Here is a 22,956-nt window from a genome sequence, read left to right on the forward strand (position 1 = left end):
GAACTAAGGGTCACAGAATGAAACTCCAGGGAGGACGACTCAGAACCAACGTCAGGAAATATTTCTTCACGGAGAGGGTGGTGGATGTCTGGAATGCCCTTCCGGAGGAGGAGGTGAAGACAAAAACAGTGAAAGATTTCAAAATGGCAAGGGATAAACACTCTGGATCCCTAAAGACTAGAGGACAGAAATGAATAGAGTGCATGGGGGTAACTTGATGGTGCAGTAGTTACTACCCTTAACCAATAAGCCTTCATATGGTTGATGCAACTCCATCATTGCTCTCTGCTTCAACAGCATGGGGGAAATGAGGAAAAGGGGAACTGGATTCAGATAGTACCCAACAAGGACCCTGACTTTTACGGTCTGGGGAAACAAATAAGCACGGGGGAAATATGCTGTTCCCTGTACGTACCCGATTCAGTCCAGACTCCTGCGTTTTGCCTTCCATCTAGCAGATGGAGACAGAGAAGTTTTTGACTGACACTGCCCTATACCATGAGGTGCCACCTGCAGTCCATCAGTATTTCTATGTCTCCAGCAGATAGTGGAAGTGCAAAACCTGCAGTCTGACTGAAAAAAAAAAAAGGATTACCAAATTATAGGAAAGAAGAAGGAAAGAGGAAAATTCCACAGCCTCCCAGGGGGTTGTTAGGTCCTGGTGGGACCATCCCCTCTGGTATTAGAGGCATTTGAGCAGAGGGTCGGGGACCTTCTCCTACTCTACCCTTATCAGCCGGTCAGGGTTGATACTGGGAAGCTTGGTTCACTCACCCTGAGAGGAACCTGGTGAGTCTGCAGCCTGTTTCTTCCAGTAAAGTTAAAAAAAAAAGGAAAGCAAGGGAAGGAGAGCCCAAGCAGTGCACTAAAAGGCTGCAGCAGGTAGGCTGGGCACTCGAGAGGGTCTTGTTTCGGCTGCGGGAGAGTTTCTCTTTCTTTCCAGGTTCCCCCGTCGCTGTTTTTTCTCACGCTTCTTCACCCCCCCTCCCCTGCCAGCTCCAATGCCACGTGGCTTATTTATTTATTTAAAGGTTTTTATATACCGATAGCCGTTTGCACATCACATCGGTTTACAGATAACGTATAACATGATAGAGAAAATACATGGAACGATTTGGTTACATGGCATGGTAAAAAAGGGGGGGGGTGTACAAAAACATGGTATGCAGAGAGTATAAGGTGTTGAGGGAAAAATATAAACATATACAGAACTATGTACACATTACACGGTATGGTCTGAGAGTGTGTCAGAAGGTTATACAGTGGAATTGAAGATAACTTATGTATATATTATATAATTGAAACTGTAGTCAGAGTCATGTAACGTGTTAGTACCAGGGAAAGAGCGAAGGGGTTAGGGGTAGGCTAGCTCTTGTGTGTGCATGGTTCCATGCGTAGTTCGGGTGGCATAGAGTTCCAGTTGATGGGTCCTGCTATTGAGAGTGCTCTGTCTCTAGTGGAGGTCCATTGTGTGGTTTTGGGAGAGGGAATGTAAAGGGTTCCTTTATAGGCAGATCTGGTTGGTCTGTTAGAAGAGTTGAAGAGGAATGTGTTGTTTAGCCAGAAGATGCTTTGGTTGTGTAATGTTTTATGAATAAGGGAGAGGGTTTTGTAGAGGATTCTAGAGGAGATCGGGAGCCAGTGGAGGTCTCTGAGGATAGGCGTGATGTGCTCTCTTCTACAGGTGTTGGTTAGCATTCTGGCAGTGGCATTCTGTAATAACTGGAGGGGTATGATGGTGGAGGAGGAGAGTCCTATGAGGATGGAGTTACAGTAGTCAATTTTAGCAAAGATTAGGGTTTGTAGGACAGTGCGGAAGGCATGTGTGTGTGTAGGAGGGGTCTAATTTTCTTTAATACATGCAGTTTAAAGTAGCATTCCTTTAAGGTAGATTTTACATGGGTTTTTAGGTTTAGTTGGTTGTCAATGTTAACACCCAGGTTGAGTACGTGTTGTGGGAAGGGGGCTGAGAGGGGTGCGGTGCTCGTTAGTATGTGATTAAGTGAGGGCTGATTGTGAGAGATTATGAGGAGTTCAGTTTTGGTGGTGTTGAGTGCCAGGTTGAGGATAGTAAGGAGTTGGTTGATAGAGTTGATGCAGATGTTCCAGGTTTTTAGGGCCCTGGATAGTGAGTCTGTGATGGGAATGATAATTTGAACTTCGTCCGCATAGATGAAATGGGCGATGCCTAGGATAGTTAAGAGGTGGCAGAGGGGTAAGCAGGTAGATATTGAAGAGGGTGGAGGAGAGGGCAGAGCCTTGGGATACACCTCGAGTAAGTTTGATGGGGTCAGATTCGTTGTTGCTAAGTTTGACTTTGAAGTGCCTGTTTTCCAGGTAAGATTTAAACCAGCAGTGGGCAGAACCAGTTATACCTATGTTCGAGAGTTGGTTTAGTAGGATTTTGTGGTTGACGGTGTCGAAGGCAGAGGAGATGTCAAGCATGGCTAGGATGTATGCTTGCCCTTTATCCATGCCTTTGAGTAATGTGTCTGTGAGAGATATTAGGAGTGTTTCAGTGCTGAAAAATTTTCGGAATCCGAACTGGGACGGGGATAGGATGTTATGTGTGTCCAAGTGAGGCGGAGGTTAAGAAGAACATAAGAACATAAGAAAATGCCATACTGGGTCAGACCAAGGGTCCATCAAGCCCAGCATCCTGTTTCCAACAGTGGCCAATCCAGGCCATAAGAACCTGGCAAGTACCCAAAAACTAAGTCTATTCCATGTTACCACTGCTAATGGCAGTGGCTATTCTCTAAGTGAACTTAATAGCAGGTAATGGACTTCTCCTCCAAGAACTTATCCAATCCTTTTTTAAACACAGCTATACTAACTGCACTAACCACATCCTCTGGCAACAAATTCCAGAGTTTAATTGTGCGTTGAGTAAAAAAGAACTTTCTTCGATTAGTTTTAAATGTGCCCCATGCTAACTTCATGGAGTGCCCCCTAGTCTTTCTACTATCCGAAAGAGTAAATAACCGATTCACATCTACCCATTCTAGACCTCTCATGATTTTAAACACCTCTATCATATCCCCCCTCAGTCGTCTCTTCTCCAAGCTAAAAAGTCCTAACCTCTTTAGTCTTTCCTCATAGGGGAGTTGTTCCATTCCCCTTATCATTTTTGGTAGCCCTTCTCTGTACCTGCTCCATCGCAATTATATCTTTTTTGAGATGCGGCGACCAGAATTGTACACAGTATTCAAGGTGCGGTCTCACCATGGAGCGATACAGAGGCATTATGACATTTTCCGTTTTATTCACCATTCCCTATCTAATAATTCCCAACATTCTGTTTGCTTTTTTGACTGCCGCAGCACACTGAACCGACGATTTCAATGTATTATCCACTATGACACCTAGATCTCTTTCTTGGGTTGTAGCACCTAATATGGAACCCAACATTGTGTAATTATAGCATGGGTTATTTTTCCCTATATGCATCACCTTGCACTTATCCACATTAAATTTCATCTGCCATTTGGATGCCCAATTTTCCAGTCTTACAAGGTCTTCCTGCAATTTATCACAATCTGCTTGTGATTTAACTACTCTGAACAATTTTGTGTCAATTGCAAATTTGATTATCTCACTCGTCGTATTTCTTTCCAGATCATTTATAAATATATTGAAAAGTAAGGGTCCCAATACAGATCCCTGAGGCACTCCACTGTCCACTCCCTTCCACTGAGAAAATTGCCCATTTAATCCTACTCTCTGTTTCCTGTCTTTTAGCCAGTTTGCAATCCATGAAAGAACATCGCCACCTATCCCATGACTTTTTACTTTTCCTAGAAGCCTCTCATGAGGAACTTTGTCAAACGCCTTCTGAAAATCCAAGTATACTATATCTACCGGTTCACCTTTATCCTCATGTTTATTAACTCCTTCAAAAAAGTGAAGCAGATTTGTGAGGCAAGACTTGCCCTGGGTAAAGCCATGCTGACTTTGTTCCATTAAACCATGTCTTTCTATATGTTCTGTGATTTTGATGTTTAGAACACTTTCCACTATTTTTCCTGGCACTGAAGTCAGGCTAACCGGTCTGTAGTTTCCCGGATTGCCCCTGGAGCCCTTTTTAAATATTGGGGTTACATTTGCTATCCTCCAGTCTTCAGGTACTCTCTTCCTTGAAAAAGGAGCCGACTGAGATTAAAGATCAATTAGCTTCAATTAAAAGTATTACACCCACATTGCATTACTCAGAAAATAATTCCCCAATATCACAGAAAAACCAGGAGTCAAGAAAAGGAGATTCATTAGGCTCAGGTAGGACCCACAGTCACCCATTCTTGACAGATGGGCAGCCAACAGGTATACCCTCCTACTCAAAGTTGACTATCTTTTCAGTAATTTTGGCTAGTAGTGGTAAATTTGAGATTGGGTGGTAGTTAGATAGTTCTGACGGGTCGAGGTTGGGTTTTTTTAGGATTGGTTTCACAATCGCTAGCTTGAGAGCGGTTGGGACGTCACCATGGGTGATGGACCAGTTGATGATTTCGGATAAGGTTGTGGCTATAGTTTCAGGGACGGTTTGTAGCATTTTGGATGGGATGTGAGGAGGGGTTGATTTTCCTTAATTGTGATTTAATTTCACATGATGATATGGTTTCAAGATGGTCAAAGCAGGCTGTGTTGTTGGAGGGGGGTGGCAAGGTGAAGGACAAGTCCGGGGGAAAATTGGCTGTCAGTTTGGATACTTTGTTGTGGAAGGAGGCTAGGTTGTCACATTTGTTTTTGGTGTCTAGGGCGGGATTGTGAGTGGGGGTTGGCTCGGTTAGGTTGGATATCAGAGAGAAAAGGGCCTTGGCATTGTACTGATAGTCGTGTATTTTGCGTGCGTGGAAGTCACGCTTCGTTTTTAGGATGTTGATCCTGTATTCATGCATGGATGTCTTGTATGAGGCAAGTAAAGAGGGGGAGGGGTGCTTTCTCCATCTTCTTTCCTTTATTCTCAGGTTGTTTTTGAGTTTCTTGAGTTCAGGAGTGAACTGTGCTTTTTTGTTGCTCCAGGCGGGGTTCACATTTATTGTTTTGAGTGGGCAAATTTTGTCCACAATGTTTTTGGTTGTGTCGTTCCACGAGGTTATAGCTGAATCGGGGTTAGTGAGATCAATCTTGTTTAAGATGTCAGTGCAGGATTCTATTAAGTCCTCTCTCGAGCAGGGTTTGTGGACTTGGAAGGAGTGATTATGGGGAGTGGGGGGGGAGTTTGTTTCTTTATGGAGAGGGTGGTGTTTATGAGGGAGTGGTCGGACCAGGGTACCAGGGTGCAGGTGGAGGTTTGGGTGGTGGCTATGTTGGTATTAATGAAGATCAGATCAAGTGTGTGGCCTGCTTTATGGGTAAGGAGGCCTTATGCAGGAGGGTACGGTACAGCCTGTGGTGATGTGCATGCTCAGCTCTCTCATGGCAGAGTTTGCATTAAGTGCCTCCCTGGTGGAGAGGGAACATCGGGGAGTATTTCGGGGGCTCAGTGTACATCGTGCTGGGAGCCTGGGAGGCCTATTTTGGTGCAGCAGCCCTCGGAAGACCCGTTCCCACTTAGCGCAGGAACAGATGCCATTTTGCGGACTTTCGCAACTCCCGCACTGGCCACGGAGAAGGATTCTCCTCTCCCCTTATCCCCCCCGGAAGCCCCCTTATCCCCGCAGGCAGGGGCCTCCGGGGGGGGGGGGGGGGGAAGGCCGATTTGCGGGAGGGCAGGATGATTTTTCAGAAGAGGAGCCCGGAGAGGGCTCAGACTCATCATCTTCCTCCTCAGACTTTGTTCTCCTCCTGCATAAGGCCTTTAAGGCCAGAAAATCAGCGAAATGACGTAGGGAGAGAGGGGTTTCCCCCAGATTGCTTAAGAAGCCTACAGCCCCGGGGAAGGAGGAGGCCTCAACTCCCAAGATGCCCAGGGTCTCAGAGCTCCAGGGGGCCACGAGATCTAGGAGTCTTCTGCATCCTTCAGGACCCCAGACCAAAGCGGAAACTCCAGAGGACTCTTTTAGCAAGGATCCTCAAAGAGGGGACCCGGATGAGGCAGTTCAGGACCCTGAGCAGGCGCTGGTGGAAACAGAGAAATGTAGAAACATGGAAATGACAGCAGAAAAGACCAAATGGTCCATCCAGTCTGCCCAGCAAGCCCACAGCAGCACCTGCTGAGCTGTACAGGTCACCCCCATACTTAGTTTCTCAGACTGTAAAAGTCAGGGCCCTTGTTTATTTTATTTTTTTTTGATGAAAATTTTTTTTATTGGACAATAGGCAGTTACAACATAAAGATGTGCATGACATAACTCGAACTATAAACCCCTACAGCAGCTGTATACATCTCTGCAACCAAAATACCTTATAGCCCAATACCATACAGCGTCATGGAATACAGAAGCAATAAAATACTGTACAATACAAGAAAATAGAATATAATAAAATATAATAAACTGAACTAGTATGAAAGTGTCTTCTATCCTTTGTGTATAGTTTTCTTTTGGACTTATAAGAACACCGTCATGCCTAAGAAACACCGTCACCATTGTCCATTTTTGTTATTTTTTCAGTACTCTGTACCCCCAACCCCCTTCCCCCCCCCCCCCCCCCCACGCCCTAAAATAACACGAGTGGGAAATGTGAAGTATAAGAGAAAAATATAAGGGAACATAAGTATTCAGAAATAAACAATAGGGTATGCAGCAGCAGGCAGTCAATGGGTTACTGTACTAGTATCTACCTCCTCTGAAGTCGCCTTATAGGTCCCGTCCACTGAATATACAGGTTCCACAATTTCTCAAATTTGGATAACCAGTTATGTCGAATCGCTGTTAAGTGACTTAAACCATAGATTTTCTGCAGTCGCTGTGTGACTTTTAATAACTGCGGTGCCTGTGGGTCTTTCCAGGAGTAAGCTAGTACCCCTCGTGCTGCTATCACTATTTGCTGTGCTACAAAGGGCAGGTGGACTCCTGTATCCAAAGTGGGAATCCCTAAAAACACCATAGCGGGATCCAGTACTATACTGGATGCAGTCATACACTCAATGAGCTGTTTCATCTCCACCCAGAATTGCGCTACAACAGGGCACTCCCACCACATGTGAAAATATGTACCTACGTTGCCACAACCCCTCCAACATTTATCAGATGCCGACTTGGTAAATTTAGCAAGCTTAGTGGGTGGTAAATGCCATCTATATAGTAATTTATAGCCCTGTTCAATTATACGAGCGGAGATGGAACTCTTTTGAATGTTAATATAGCAGATCTCCCAGTCTTTGTCAGTGAAATGCCTTCCTATATCCTTTTCCCATGCTTGCACATGAGCTGATGGAGAGGCTTTTGAAAAAAGCATGTTATACAAGGTCGCAATCACCTTAGTGGCAAAATGTGCTTTATCACAAAGCCCCTCGAACAAAGTTTTGCTTTGGGATAGATCTGCATGTATGCCCGACCTAGAAATATAATGCCCCAGTTGTAGAGAAAAGAATACATCTGAATTGGTGAAATGAAACTCCGTCACCATTTCCTCAAACGTTTTGACCTGAGTCCCCTTCCAGACTTGCCCTAGCCGCAAACAACCCTTGCTAGCCCAATGTCGTTCCCCGGTTCTTGTACATCCCAGTATGAAATCCATATTGAAAAAAATTGGGGAACTGAAAAAATGGGTCCTCTGGCCCACCAAGTAGGGCTTCCATTTATCCCAGAGTCGGAACGTGAGTGCTACTGTTGGAGGTATCATCTTCGAGTGAATACGACTAGATTTTGGAAGCCAAACTAGCAGGTGTAAGGAAGAAACCTCCATCAGTGCAGCCTCCAACCCCACCCATCGCTTCTAGTCCAGTAAGATGCCAGTTTATAATTGCCCGTAACTGTGCCCCCAAATAATATCTTTGCAGGCAAGGAACCCCCAAACCCCCTTTTTTTCTTGGCCTCATCATAATCTCCTTGTTTACCCTTGGTGACCTCCTTCTCCAGATATAGTGAAACAATTTGCGTTGCCATTGGGTAAGCCGAGCGTCAGAAACCAGAATGGGTAGAGTCTGAAATAGATAGCCCAACCTCGGTAGAATATTCATTTTCACCACATTGATCCTCCCCAACCATGAAAGCGGAAGCCTGTCCCAAATTTGCAAGTCTTTCTGGATGGACCCCCAAATCTTCTCATAATTAAGTTTATAAAGATCTTCTAGCTGATCGCCTACCATTACCCCCAGGTATTTCACTCCACCTTTCACGACTAATATTTTCGCTAATATTTTTAAATCTAAATTTAAGAGAGAGATGGGCCTATAAGACCCACATAGGGTGGCATCTCTCCCCGGTTTAGGGAGTACCGTAATGCCTGCCCTGTTAGCCTCTGGTGCTATACAGCCCCCAACGAGGAGAGCATTAAACACCGCTGCCAATGTTGGAGCAATTTTGGAAACTAACTTTTTATAAAACCTGGCTGTGAAGCCATCCAATCCCGGCAATTTGCCCATTTTCAAATCCGTTATTGCTACCTCCACTTCCTCAATGGTTATCTCTTTGTTTAAACTGCGTTCACCGCAATCATCGATTTTTGGGAATCTCACCCCTGCAAGATACTCATCAATTTGGCTTTGAGTAATGTTCTGTCTTGCTTGATAGAGTTCTTGATAAAATTGGGAGAACCTAGACTGCATCAACTCATTCTCTATAACCAGGTTATCCTGTCTGTCTTTGATTTTTAAAACTGATTATGCAACATCCTTGCTTTTAATGAGCAAGCCAAGAGCCTACTTGCTTTATTGTCCCCTTCGAAATGTTCCTGGCGTAATTTATCCAAATTAAAGGTAATAGTCTTTGCATCTAAGTTGTGTAATTCCCTACGTAAATTATCCAGCTCCCTCCCCAGTGCCAAATCCAAATTCCTTTTATGCCGGAGTTCTAATTTCCCAATCTTAGTCAAAAGGTCTAATCGTTTCTTGTCTCTGTCACGTTTTACATACGAGGCGTGGGCAATCAAGTGTCCCCTGGCTACAGTTTTAAAACGGTCCCATATGGTACCTTTGGGGACCTCACCTATATCATTTTCCGTCAAATAGTGTCCTATTACCTCCTTCAAATTTGTACAGAACTCCTTGTCTTCCAGAAGGCTTTCATTTAATCTCCAATGGCCCTTAGTGCCCAGGGTAGATGTTATTGTAAGTGTAAGCGATACCGCAGCGTGGTCTGACCACGTAATGGGCTCAATGGCCATTTGCTTTACTTTACTAACCAACCCCTTATCCACTAAAATGAAATCAATACGGGAGTATATATTGTGCACTTTGGAGAAAAAAGTATAGTTCCGTTCTGTGGGATGAAAGAGCCTCCATATATCGATAAGGCCCCAATTGGCCATCAAAGCTTTGAGACTCACCCTATGGGCTTTAGTGACTACGCCTCCCCGTCCACTATGATCTAGAAATGGATATCGTTTCATGTTGAAATCGCCCTCTATGATTATCGAGCCATCTGCCCAATGTGCCAGTACGCCAGACAAGGTATCTAAAAAAATGCCCTTGGCCTGTGTTTGGACAGTAAACATTGCCAATAGTAAATAACTGATTCCCCTAACCGAAATTTCACCAAAATGTACCTGCCATTTACATCTCGGATAACAGAAATCACGTCTATTACTAGTGCTTTAGCAAATAATATGCCCACTCCACAATACTTAGTGCCCTTAGTGGCTGAAGCAAAAAATTGAGTTAGGAATTGGGGCGACATCAATAAGCGTTCATGTTTTTTCTTGAGATGTGTTTCTTGACATAAAACAACGTCTACATGTGAGGAAGTAGCATCCGCTAATAATTTCTTCCGCTTAATATAAGAATTTAAGCCTTTTACATTCCACGAAGTGATTTTTAGATTTGCCATTTATATAATCATAAGAAACTCAACTGCCCTAGAGGACATCCTTCCCAAGAGCCAAGGGTAGTGGATCCCCACTCCCCAGTAAAGACTATCCCTCTGCACCTTCCCCCCTCCAAGAATATCCCACCTAATAATACATTCTCCCTCCCCCCCCTTACCTCTTCTTCCTCCCCCCAACCCCATATATAAGAGGGATGGTCACGCCCAAATGCTCCCTGGAGCCCATCCCCGACCTGCCATATTTCTATAACAGAAAAAAAACCTGAAAAAATACCACTGCTACATAACGGTCTCTGAAGTAGCCAATATACTAAAATATCTGCTAGTAGATGATATAAACTTCATCTGTCCTCGAGTCGCCAGGAAGATGTTTCCATTTACATAGACTATTCCCAAATGTTGCTTGGTCAGCCGTTAGTGTCTTTTGAAGATGCAGATCCCCCGGATTGCCATCTCAGCCGTTTCCCACCGGACTGAACCCGTTGCCATCGCTGGTGCACGCCTGTCAAATCCGAGTGGTTAGCTGACCCGGGATTCGGTTCTTTTGGTGCCTCTAAGCCCGCAGTTGTTAAGATTTGACAAGCTTCCTCGACAGTTTTAACTCTGGAACTGACCCCTTGGATGGTAAATGCCAATCCAAAGGGAAAAAGCCACCTATATCTGATATCCCCTTGGCGAAGGGCGCTCACTATATCCTTGAATTCTCGTCTTCGCTTTATGGTCTGGAAAGATAAGTCCTGGAAGACCTCGATGTTATACCCCTGCCACACAATTTCTTTCCGTTTACGCACACTGGCCAGTACGTTCTCCTTCACTTGGAACGAATGGAAGCACACTATGATGTCCCGGGGCAGACTGCCACGTGGCTTCGCTAAGGCCCGGTGTGCCCTCTCCAAAATAGGCCCATTACTGCCTTCCGGCAGATCGCTGTTATAAAGTAGGAGATTGCAAATATCCTTGATGACTACAGTGCAGTCTGTGTAAGCGGGTTCCTCCGAGACCCCACGGAATCTCAAGTTTTTTCTCTGCGAAGGGTTTTCTAAATCATCCAGCCAGTCTCTTAATGCTAAATTATCCTCAGTAAGTTGTTTTTCTTCCTGTTGCAGCAGGGTTTGAGTATCTTCTATTTCGCTGACCCTCAGCTCCGCCGCGCTGACACGACCTCCCAGCTCTTCATGGTCCCGCCGGAGATCAGATACCATCAGTTTAATTTCTTCCTTCATTGATCCCATTTCTGCCTTCAGGTCTCCAAACCAGGCCTGAAAATCGCCTCGGGAAAGCGGCAAGTCGATCGCAGGTTGGGAAGATATCTTGAGATCTCCTCTATCCAGCATCGGGACTTCCCGGCCGCCATCTTCCCGTCCCGTATCCTCGGTCGGCATGGCGTCAGCAGGCTTTGGTGAGATTTTCAAAAGAATATTGCTTTAAATCAATAATTTTCTTCCTCACCGACATCAGGACTCTTTAGGCAGCCGAATAGGATAAATTTAACTGTCTTAAGCGACTCGATGCTCACGCTATGCAGTGGATTTTAGTGGCGGGGTCAGGAGCGATTGCCCTAGGCAGCCATTCAGTAGGGTGACGTCACTTCCCCCCTACATTTCTCTGTTTCTAATTGTGACTTTCTCTCTGGAAAATGACAAATATGGGTCCCTGCATGACAAGGCTTGCAGCTCTGAGATTCTCCTAGCTGAACAGATTGCCACCAAAAACACCGTTTTTAGTGTGAGGTCATTTATTGATGCCTGCTTGACTGGCTCAAAGAGCGGCTGGGTTAGTGCTCTCAGCACCAAGTTTAGGTCCCATGCTGGCACCTAGTTTCTTCTCAGAGGGCATACTCAATTTGCATCTTTTAGAAATCTAGATATATCCACCTGAGCTCCTATAGGGCCTCCTTTAATGATCTAAAGCAGGAAATTGCTGCCACCTGTACTCAAAAGAATTTACCGCTAGGCCTTTCTCCAGGCCTGCCTGCAGGAACTGCAAGGTAACTGGCAATTCTGACTTTCTTGGAATGGCGGCCCGCTGTTGACACCAGTGCTGAAAGCATTTCCAAACTCTTGTGTACACTCGGGAGGTGGAAGTTTTCCGTGCCTTTAATAATGTAGAGATTACTTGTTTCGAGTACCCCCCTCTTCCACAAGCCCTGCCTTTCAATAGCTAGGCCGTAAGTGAGAAGGGACTTGGATCTTCCATTGTACACTGGGCCCTGATGAAGCAGTCCTACAATTGGTCTGAATTTTAAGGTTCTGATATGCTGCACCTGAGAAGGTCTGCATACCAAGGACACCTTGGCCAATCCAGGGCCACCAATACTACTGTTCCTGGGTGACTGGCAATTTTTCTGACGACCCCAGCGGGAATATGTACAAAGCACTCCTTGCGGCCAGGACTGCATTAGTGCATCCATTCCCCTGGCTAGGCTAGGCAGCTTCTTGACTTGCTGAAGAACTGTTCTGCCTTTGTATTTTTGTGGGTTGCCATCAAGTCCTAACTGGGACGTCCCCATCTGACTACTATTTGCTGGAAGGCAACATCTGCCAGCTCCCATTCCCCTGGGTCCAGCTCTTGGCAACTAAAATATCTGCTTCATCATTCTGTGATCCTGCTATATGGGTTGCGGAGATGTCTTGCAGGTACTTCTCTGCCCATTGCATCAGCTCTTCCCGGACTTTTTCCTGAAACCTCTAACGCCAGCCGGACTGCCATTGTCTCCAAGGCATTCATTGACCATCTTGCCTCCTGCAGGGACCAGCGGCCTTGTGCTATGTATGTTTCGCAAGGTGCCCCCTATCCTTTCCTGCTGGCATCCTTGGAGAATGTTATCCATTGCAAAGGGGGGGGGGGGGGAAGAGTCTCTAGGTTAGTCCTGGACAGCCACCAGCCTACCCTGCCTTGTGCCTTGGCTAAAAGAGGGAGTCGCTTGAACTATCCCTGCTGCTGCAACAACTTGGAAAGAAGACCCTCCTGTAGTGGTCTCATATGAGCTCTCGCCCAGAGGACTACCTCTATGGTTGCTGCCATGGAAGGTGTAAATACATCCAGACTGTATGGCTTTGGTCCTTCAGGAATAAACTGACCTGACGCTACAGCTTGTGAATCCTCTGCTGCTGAAGAAATACTTTGCCCGGGGGCACTGTTCTGAGGCCAACCAAGATGGATGCAGCAAACTCACCTGAAGCTATCTGGGTAAAGTTAGCCAGGTACATTTTCTGCTCCCTGCGCGGTTGAATACAGACCTCCGAGCATGCAGGAAAGAGGACACATTCTGTTATAATTCAATAATATTTGAACAGGTCCTCTGCTTTTCCAATATCATTTAAAAACTGTCCCTCAAGCAGCAGATGGCTCCATCATGGGTAATGAAGAATTAATGGGACAAGGCGCAGACATTAGCAGACTACGATGCAGAGTCATTAGGGATTCTTCTTTTTGTCAGCCTATATCCCCCATCTCCAGCACAGCCAACCACTGCATCTGCACTAGGCAGTAGTTCTAGCACAGACACAGTATTGATATCCTTCAGGAGAGATTACACAAAAATACTGACAAAGGCAACTCTTCTGGAAGGAAAGCAGAAGGGAAACAGAATCTTGGGCATAGCAAAGTAGACACTGCCATGTGGATGACTTGGGTTTGATTCCTGGGCTGGGACTCTGTTCCTCAGGTTAGCTGGGGCTGTGCTTGCTGGAGAGGCAGCATTCACAACCCATAAGGGAGGGAGTACCAGACACTGCACAACCAAAACACCCAGTGGCTGGACTTAGGATCCACAATTGCAGAGATCTGAAAGGAGCCTGGCCAAAGACTGTCATGAGATGACTGGGCTAAGTGAGCTGGGAGGGGATATAAAACAAGACAAAAGTCCTTGGGTGGGTGCAGATGAAGGCTCATGGTGCCACAGCTGAACAGAGGCAACTTTCAATTGAACCAGAAGCCCAAAGCAGCAGGAGGAAACTGGCAGTCCACCAAAAAAACAAAAACAGAACACTTACTGTGTTTTCCTTGACTTGCTGGGAAGTTCCTCCTCACTCTTCTGAAGCCCCACAAAGATACCATGGGATTCGTTAAAAAGTTTACGCAGAACAGGGGAGTACACATCTTCATCTCTTTGTACAATACGAATAAAAGGGCACCCAACCCCTTTCTCACCAGTCCCTGGAAAATATCATAGAAAGGGATCAAAACCTCAAACTGTATGTATATACTTTATCTGTATGGATAGCAGACCCTGTTGATCACTTAGTGACCCCATAAAAAAAAAAAATCTAGACTTTAAAAGACTGACTTAAAATCTGTTCAAGACAATATATATAACAGACAGGCACAGCTAGACAAAAATATTAACCAATTTTTACAAAAAGATTCTTACTTTTGTTTTCATACCACGTTTCAAACACAAGGATCTCTCCAGGTCCCCAGTCAAATCCCATGCGCCTCTTCTTAGAGTTTACCCCAGAAATCAGCTGTGGAAGACAAAATAGCAAGCCAATATTATTCACATCAGTACAAGGAACACAACCCATGAAAACTTTTTTTGTAAACTCTGCTACATATTAAGCTCCTCCAATGTGCAAAACTGTAACAACTGATTATTTTGTCAATTTGTGTTGCAATAAACAGAAATTTATTAATAAAGACCTGTTCAAAATTTAGCTGTGTGACTTATCTACGTCCAGCTCTGTTTCAACCATGTAACACACCTTTTCTCAAATCCCTATAATGGATTCCCATCTACTTCTGCATAAAATTATTATTTCTAAAACGTACATCCCTACAGATCAGGGTGGGAACAATGTTTCTACCTCTCCTGACTTCTTTCTCTATTCCATAATAAGTGTATACATTTTATTTCAGATGTACTAAAGGTTCTCTCTCATTTTGTGTCTAATGGAAAAAAACACTTAGTAATACTATATCATAAAGTACCAAATGTGTTAACAATAGGAAACTTAAAATAGGTAGTTTTTTAATTTATGAAAGCAATGGCCATCCTGGCCAAACAGGCCTATACAGTACAGTGCGGAGCGCACTGTTAACCCGCAGTTGGACGCGCGTTTTCGACGCGCTAGCTTTACCCCTTATTCAGTAAGGGGTAATAGCGAGTCGAAAACGCGCATCCAAACCCCCGAAAACTAATAGCGCCCGCAACACGCAAATGCATGTGGATGGCCCTATTAGTTATTCCCGTGCGACTCACTAAGTAAAATGTGCAGCCAAGCCGCACATTTTACTTTCAGAAATTAACGCCTACCCAAAGGTAGGCATTACTTTCTCTCGGCACCAGGAAAGTGTACAGAAAAGCAGTAAAAACTGCTTTTCTGTACACTTTCCGACTTAATATCATGGCGATATTAAGTCGGAGGTCCCAAAAGTAAAAAATAAATTTAAAATAGAAAAATTTAAAATCAGCCCGCGGCTCGAGGGTTGAAAACCGGACGCTCAATTTTGCCAGCGTCCGGTTTCCGAACCCGTGGCTGTCAGCGTGTCCGAGAACCAACGCCAGCAAAATTGAGCATTGGCTGTCAAACCCACTGACAGCCGCCGCTCCTTTTACCGCGGGCCCTAATTAGCATATAGGAAAATTAGTTCTTATCTGTTAATTTTCGTTCCTGTAGTACCAAGGATCAGTCCAGACTGCTGGGTTATGCCTCCCTTCCAGCAGATGGAGTCAGAGAGAAACTGAAAAGGCACCTCCCATATATCCTGGTGTGCCACCTGCGATCCCTCAGTATAATCGATATCAAAGCAGAATGAATATAATATATGGTAACAACCAATTACTAGATCAATTTGAACAACCACCCCTGAAACAAGCAACTTCTGAACCAAATATGAACTGTCGATAAAAGATCGATGTGACATCTGTCAAAATGCTCTGACAAAAATCTGTAAAAGAGAAAACAAACAGAATCAGACTAGTGGGACTAATACACTTTGGGCGGGCGTCTGGACTGATCCTTGGTACTACAGGAACGAAAATTAACAGGTAAGAACTCATTTTCCTTTCCCTGTACATACCAGGATCAGTCCAGACTGCTGGGATGTACCCAAGCTGCCCTAAATGGGGTGGGACCTCTAGATTCCCGCTCTAAGCACACTGCTGCCAAACGAATCCATCTTCGGATCCCAAACATCCAAACGGTAATGCTTGGCAAACGTGTGCAAAGATTTCCATGTAGCCGCCCTGCAAATCTCCTGGGGCGATACACAATCACTCTCCGCCCAGGAAGCCACCTGTGAGCGAAGAGAATGAGCCTTAAGCCCCTCCGGAATGGTACGCCCTTGATCAATGTAAGTTGAAGCAATAGCGTCTTTCAACCAGTGGGCAATAGTAGTTTTAGAAGCTTTAGACCCTTTCTTAGGACCACTCCACAGAACAAATAGATGGCCAGACAGCCTAAAAGAATTGGTAACCTCCAAGTACAAAGTTTACCCTTCGAACATCCAACCTTCTAAGATACTTCTGCCGAGGATCGTGCCTATCCTCATCTGAGAAAGCCAGCAATTCCACTGTCTGGTTGACATGAAAGGCCGAAAGTACCTTAGGCAAAAAGGAAGGAACAGTGCGAAGAGAAACTCCCGAGTCAGAGATACGCAGGAACGGCTCCTTACTGGACAACGCCTGAAGTTCTGAGATTCACCTAGCTGAGCAAATAGCCACGAGAAACACCGTTTTAAGCGTTAAATCCTTCAGCGTAGATCTCTTTAAAGGCTCAAAAGGAGGGCTACACAGACCACGAAGAACCAAATTCAGATTCCAAGACGGCAGATAGACCGTACTGGCGGCCTTAGGTGTTTGACCCCCTTCAAGAATCTGGCCATGTCCGGTGAAGGGCGAGGGAAGCACCATCAACCTTACCCCGATAACAGCCCAAGGCTGCTATCTGTACTCGAAGCGAGTTGTATGACAATCCTTTCTTTAGACCGTTCTGTAAGAAGGCAAGAATATGACCAATGGTGGCCTGCCGTGGGGACACATTCAACCCCCGACACCACGAGTCAAACACTTTCCAAATCCTAACATAGGTGACGGAAGTAGAGGTTTTACAAGCGTGGAGAAGAGTAGTAATAACCGCCTCCGAATAACCCTTCTTTCTCAATTGCCGCCTCTCATAAGCCAAGCCGCTAGACAAAGGCGATCGGCCTGATCGAAAAATACTGGGCCCTGCCAAAGCAGGTGAGGCAGATGACAGACGTAAAGGACCGTCCAGCGCTAGGTTGATCAGATCCGCGAACCACAGCCTCCTTGGCCACTCTGGGGCTACCAGAACGACGTGTCCCGTGTGGGATTCGATCCGGCGCAAAATCTTCCCCACCAGCGGCCATGGAGGAAACACAAAGAAGAATATGCGCGGGCCAAGGAAGAACTAGAGCATCCACGCCTTCCGAGCCGTGCTCCCTTCTGCGACTGAAGAAGCGAGCTGCTTTTGCATTGAGGCGAGTCGCCATTAAGTCTAACCTGGGGGTCGCCCACCGTCAGATAAGAAGCTGTAGCGCCTCGTTGGACAGTTCCCACTCTCTAGGTGTTGACGACTGAGAAAGTCCGCTTGAACATTGTCGACCCTGGCTAGGTGAGATGCCGCTATGCGAGACAGGTGTCGCTCTGCCCAATCTATCAACCTGCTCGCCTCGGAGGCCACCAGACGACTCTTTGTGCCCCCTTGTTGGTTTATGTAAGCTACAGTAGTCGCATTGTCGGAAAGAACCCGAACTGCTTGGTGGTGAACCAGCGGAAGGAAGTGGTGGAGCGCCAATCGAACTGCCCTGGTTTCCAAGCGATTGATGGACCACTTGGTCTGTGGCAGTGTCCAGAGTCCCTGCGAAATTAGCTGGATCCGGAGTGCGCACATCCAGGTTGTTGCATTGTCTGACAGTACCCGCACCATGTGACCTCAGACCAGGGGCAGAAATACGACCAATGTTCTGCAGACTGCTCTTGTTTCCAATCAATTGATAGACCAGGTCTGCCCCACTAACGACCATAGGCCCTGAGCCCAATGGCGCAGACACACCGCTCCCCATCCCTTGAGACTGGCAACTGTGGACACCACCACCCAATCCGGGATCTCGAGGTCCATTCCTCTCTCCTAATTAGTCTTTGACAGCCACCAATCCAGGCTGATCCTGGCCTCCTTCTGCAGGGGCCGTATATGTCCAAAGGCCCACAGAACCAGGTCCAACATCGATGCCATGGAACCCAACACATGCAGATAGTCCCAGACCCATGGTACTGGTAGACGCAACAGACGAGAAACTTGTTCCTGTACCTTTCGTATCCTGTCTGCAGACAAGAACACTCGGCTATACAGGGTGTCAAAACGGGTTCCTAGATACTCAAGAGACTGAGATGGAACAAAGTGGCTCTTCGCCACATTGATCACCCATCCCAAGTCGCTCAGAGTCTGCATCACTCACCGCACCGAACAAGCGCAGTCCTCTTCTGTCTTCGCACGGGTGAGCCAATCGTCCAAGTACAGATGGACAACACTCCTTCCTTCCTCATGGCCACAGCCACGATTACCATCATCTTCATAAATGTACCAGAGACCATTGCTAAGCCGAAAGGGAGAGCCCAAAACTGGAATTGCTGACCCAGCACTTTGAAACACAGAAACTTCTGATGGTCCTACTGAATGGGAATGTGTAGATAGGCCTCGGTTAGATCGAAGGACGCTAGGAACTTGCCTTTGCGGACCACTGCACACAGTGTCTCCATCCGGAAGTGAGGCACTCGTAGGCTCAAGTTCACCTTCTGAGACGGAAGGTGCCCTCCTTTTATGGAACCACAAAATAAATGGAGTACCTTCCCTGTCCCTGTTAGTTGGGCGGCACCGGCACTATGGCATCCAGAGCTATCAACCTTCGAAAAGTCCCCTCTATCACTTCCCATTTGTTTCAGGAAAAACAGTGCGACTCCAGGAAGGCTTCTTTGGGAGGCCACAAAAATTCTTTCACTACCTCTAGAACCCACTGGTCGGAAGTGATTTTAACCCACTCCTCAAAAAAAAAAATCCTCTTTTTTTTTTTTTTTTAAGTTACAGCCCCAGAAAAAAAAAAATAATTTTCTGATAGTGGCTGTAGACTGGGTCCTCCAGGAAAGAGCCTTCAGAGAAAGGAGAGAACCAGGACCCCTGGCTTTCCTGACCCTGGAAGGAGGGCTAAAGCAGCTCAGGGATCACCAAATCCCGCTTGTCCAGCTCAACCTGAGGGGTGGCCTCAATTTTTTTGACCTACTCTAATCTTTCTTAATTTTTTTTTTTTTTTAACTTCTAACTAGACATGCAGGTTTGCACCTCTACCATCTGCTGGAGATAGAGAAATACTGAAAGACTGCAGGTGGCACTCTCGGTTAAGTAGTAGTAGTACCTTAAAGGGTTTTAGTTCTCTGCCTCCATCTGGTGGTAGGGATGAAAAACCCACTTGTCTGGACTGCTCTGGTGTATGAACAGGAAACATTTATTTATTTGAGTGTTTTATATACCATCATTCCATGTGAGAATCACTAGTTCACAACGGTGTACAGATTCCAGTCTTCGAATTTGCCAACATGCAAGGGTGGGTACGGGGCTGAATTCATGCGGGTAGGCTGGGCACTGCCGCTAATTCCTAACCGTGTCCACACAATGCTGGCCGGGGGCAGGGTAAACCCGTTAAATTAAACGCTGCTCCTCTCCAGAATGAAGACGACGAGAAATCGCTGCCGGATCCTACCGTCACAGGGGGATCCACGTCCAGTTCCTCCATCATCTGTTGGCGCGAAACTACTCGGCCTCCAGAGGGGTGGACAGAAGCAACGCCCACAAAATCTCTGCTCCCCTCGGAGGACCCAGAACGTCTTCAGTCCGCATCCATACAAGCAGCGAGTCGCACCGGAAGCTGTCTCTGTACCAGCAGCAAGAGACGCGCGCCCGGCTCCCTTCCGGGGAAAAGGCCCTCACCAGGCTGCCTTTGGCAGTGCCTGTGTGATTATCCGTCTTTATCAAGGCTTGCAATCAGCAAGCCTTCGGCCAATGGTGTCGGTTCCTTCTTGTTCCCCGATGTCTTACGAAGATTGCGGCGCGGATCTAGGAAACACGAACACCTTGAACTCTGCGGCAGCAGCAGGCTGCAAAAAGTCCCTTATTGTTGTTTGGTGCGGACTGCACAGTGACCTTTTCTGAAAAAAAAAAAAAAGTCTTGTAAAGCCGGCTAGGCTTCACCGTGCCTTATCATTAGTAACATTCCAGAGATGTTCGGGGGAAATAAGGGTCACCTGGGAATGACAGAAGGGTCCATCCCGTAAAGAGTGGGCCACTAGGAGGAAGAAAATAATTAACAGACGTCTTGAAGGGACCCACTGAGAGTAGGTAAGGGGCTGGGACCTGCTCTGGGGTCTAGTGGATATGCAGGAAATGGTGCTGTCTTATATGAATGCCATGGTAAAGGGTGGAGTAAGGAGGAATCTAACTCAGAAATGGGGAGAGGACTCCTTTTTACAAGCCTACCACTAGTCAGTAACAGAATGAGGAAGGGATTCTGCAGTTTTTTTCCTGATAGGCTTATGTAGGAATGTGGGATCCTTTTGTTGTGGAACTGTACGCAAGCAGTATAAGAATTATGCTAATAATTTTATTGCCTGAGGAATTTGAAAGACTTTTTTCCTTAGAATTTTGTGTTTACATCTGTTTATTAAAAACTTCATCGTGAAAAAAGCGTAGTATATAACTGTTCTATCTTCACAGTGGGTTTTGTATATTTCCATTATTGCACTGCCACCCTGTGCCCTGTTGTAATATAGTTTAGATTTTCTGCAGGTCATTAGAGCTGCTGCTTGATTGGACATTGTTCTCCTTTCCCACAGGCCGAAACAGTACAGTGCGCTAGCTTTACCCCTTATTGGAGCGCACTGTACTGTATCAGCCTGTGGGAAAGGAAAACAATGTCCAATCAAGCAGCAGCTCTAATGACCTGCAGAAAACCTAAACTATATTACAACAGGACACAGGGTGGCAGTGCAATAATGGAAATATACAAAATAATGAAAATATACAAAACCCACTGTGAAGAAATATACAAAATAATGGAAATATACAAAACCCACAGTGAAGACAGAACAATTATATACTATGCTGTACGCGCTAGCTTTACCCCTTATTCAGTAAGGGGTAATAGCGCGTCGAAAACGCGCGTCCAACCCCCCCCCCCCCCCCCGAGACTAATAGCACCCGCAACATGCAAATGCATGTTGTTGGCCCTATTAGTCATTCCCGTGTGATGCAGTAACTAAAAAGTGCAGCCAAGCCGCATATTTTACTTTAAGAAATTAGCGCCTACCCAAAGGTAGGCGTTAATTTCTGCCGGAACCAGGGAAGTGCACAGAAAAGCAGTAAAAACTGCTTTTCTGTGCACCCTCTGACTTAATATCATGATGATATTAAGTCGGAGGTCCCAAAAGTTAAAAAAAGTAAAAAAAAAAATAAAAATTTAAAAGCAGCTCGCAGGTTGAAAACCGGATGCTCAATTTTGCCGGCGTCCGGTTTCCGAACCTGTGGCTGTCAGCGGGCTTGAGAACCGACGCCGGCAAAATTGAGCGTCGGCTGTCAAACCCGCTGACAGCCGCCGCTCCTGTCAAAAAAGAGACTCTAGCGCGTCCCTAGCGCCTCTTTTTACCGCGGGCCCTAATTTAAATATTTTAGTTTACTGAATCGGGCACACAGGACACTGGCCTGGGCGCTCGCTCGCTCTCCCGCAAACTTTACTGTATCGGCCCGCCAGTTAATTGGTTCCTTTGACTCAAAGTACCCTGGGACAGTTTATTGCTTGGAGACGTTTTCAGTTATACCATTTATATCCTTTTCCACAAATTCCTGAGAAAGGCATTGTTTCTTACCAACTGGAGTGTAAACTCCAGCTTCTAGAATAATTGCAGTTTGCTTCTTATAAGCTTAACTAAAACATCAGAGAAACTCCTCACAACTGTGACCATTCCAGAATTTGTGCAGTTAATCTAGACTCCAATTCTTTACAGTGAGTGTATTGTAAATCATTGTTCTAATAAACATTGTGGAAGCTAAATACTGAGTACATCTGATTAGCTTCAGCTGGATCAAATGGGCAAACATGTTTTGCAAAGACAGCACATGCCCCTTTCTTTTCCACACTTAATACATATATCTAAGAACCTAAGAAATTGCCATACTGGGTCAGACCAAGGCTCCATCAAGCCCAGCATCCTGTTTCCAACAGTGGCCAATCCAGGCTACAAGTACCTGGCAAGTACCCAAAAACTAAGTATATCCCATGCTACTGATGATGGTAATAGCAGTGGCTATTTTCCAAGTCAACTTGATTAATAGCAGGTAATGGACTTCTCCAAGAAATGATAAGGAAAGAAATACGAGTGAGGTAATCAAATTTGCAGATGATACAGAATTGTTCAGAGTAGTTAAATCACAAGCATATGTGATAAATTGCAGGAAGACCTTGTGAGACTGGAAAATTGGGCATCAAAATGGCAGATGAAATTTAATGTGGATACGTGCAAGGTGATGCATATAGGGAAAAATAACCCATGCTATAGTTACACAATGCTAGGTTCCATATTAGGTGCTACTACCCAAGAAAGAGATCTAGGCATCATACTGCATAACACATTGAAATCGTCAGTTCAGTGGGCTGTGGCAGCAAAAAAGCAAACAGATTGTTGGGAATTATTAGAAGGGAAATGGTGAATAAAATGGAAAATGTCAATAATTCCTAACATTTTGTTTACTTTTTTGACTGCCGCAGCACACTGAGCCAACAATTTCAAAGTATTATCCACTATGACGCCTAGATCTCTTTCCTGGGCAGTAGCTCCTAATATGGAACCTAACATCATGTAACTACAGCATGGGTTATTTTTCCCTATATGCATCAACTTGCACTTATCCACATTGAATTTCATCTACCATTTAGATGCCCACTTTTTCAGTCTCACAAGGTCCTTCTGCAATTTATTACAATCTGCTTGAGATTTAACTACTCTGAATAATTTTGTATCATCTGCAGATTTGATGACCTCACTCGTCATATTCCTTTCCAGATCATTTATAAATATATTGAAAAG

At 45.5% G+C, this 22,956-nt stretch overlaps 1 protein-coding gene across 1 annotated transcript in view; it reads right to left on the minus strand.

Moving 5' to 3' along the window:
• Nucleotides 1-19,821, minus strand: part of NUP85 (nucleoporin 85) — a 108,351-nt gene extending 88,530 nt beyond the window's left edge. The window contains exons 1-3 of the mRNA XM_029600559.1: nucleotides 19,581-19,821; nucleotides 14,239-14,332; nucleotides 13,862-14,024 (exon numbers count right to left, since the gene is read on the minus strand). Coding sequence (XP_029456419.1) covers nucleotides 13,862-14,024; nucleotides 14,239-14,332; nucleotides 19,581-19,616 — 293 coding nt within the window. The 5' untranslated portion in view covers nucleotides 19,617-19,821. The remainder of the gene's footprint in view (nucleotides 1-13,861; nucleotides 14,025-14,238; nucleotides 14,333-19,580) is intronic.
• Between the last annotated feature and the right edge of the window lie 3,135 nt (nucleotides 19,822-22,956).

Source organism: Rhinatrema bivittatum, chromosome 4 (assembly GCF_901001135.1).
Source record: "Rhinatrema bivittatum chromosome 4, aRhiBiv1.1, whole genome shotgun sequence".
In the NCBI taxonomy this organism is placed as follows: domain Eukaryota; kingdom Metazoa; phylum Chordata; class Amphibia; order Gymnophiona; family Rhinatrematidae; genus Rhinatrema; species Rhinatrema bivittatum.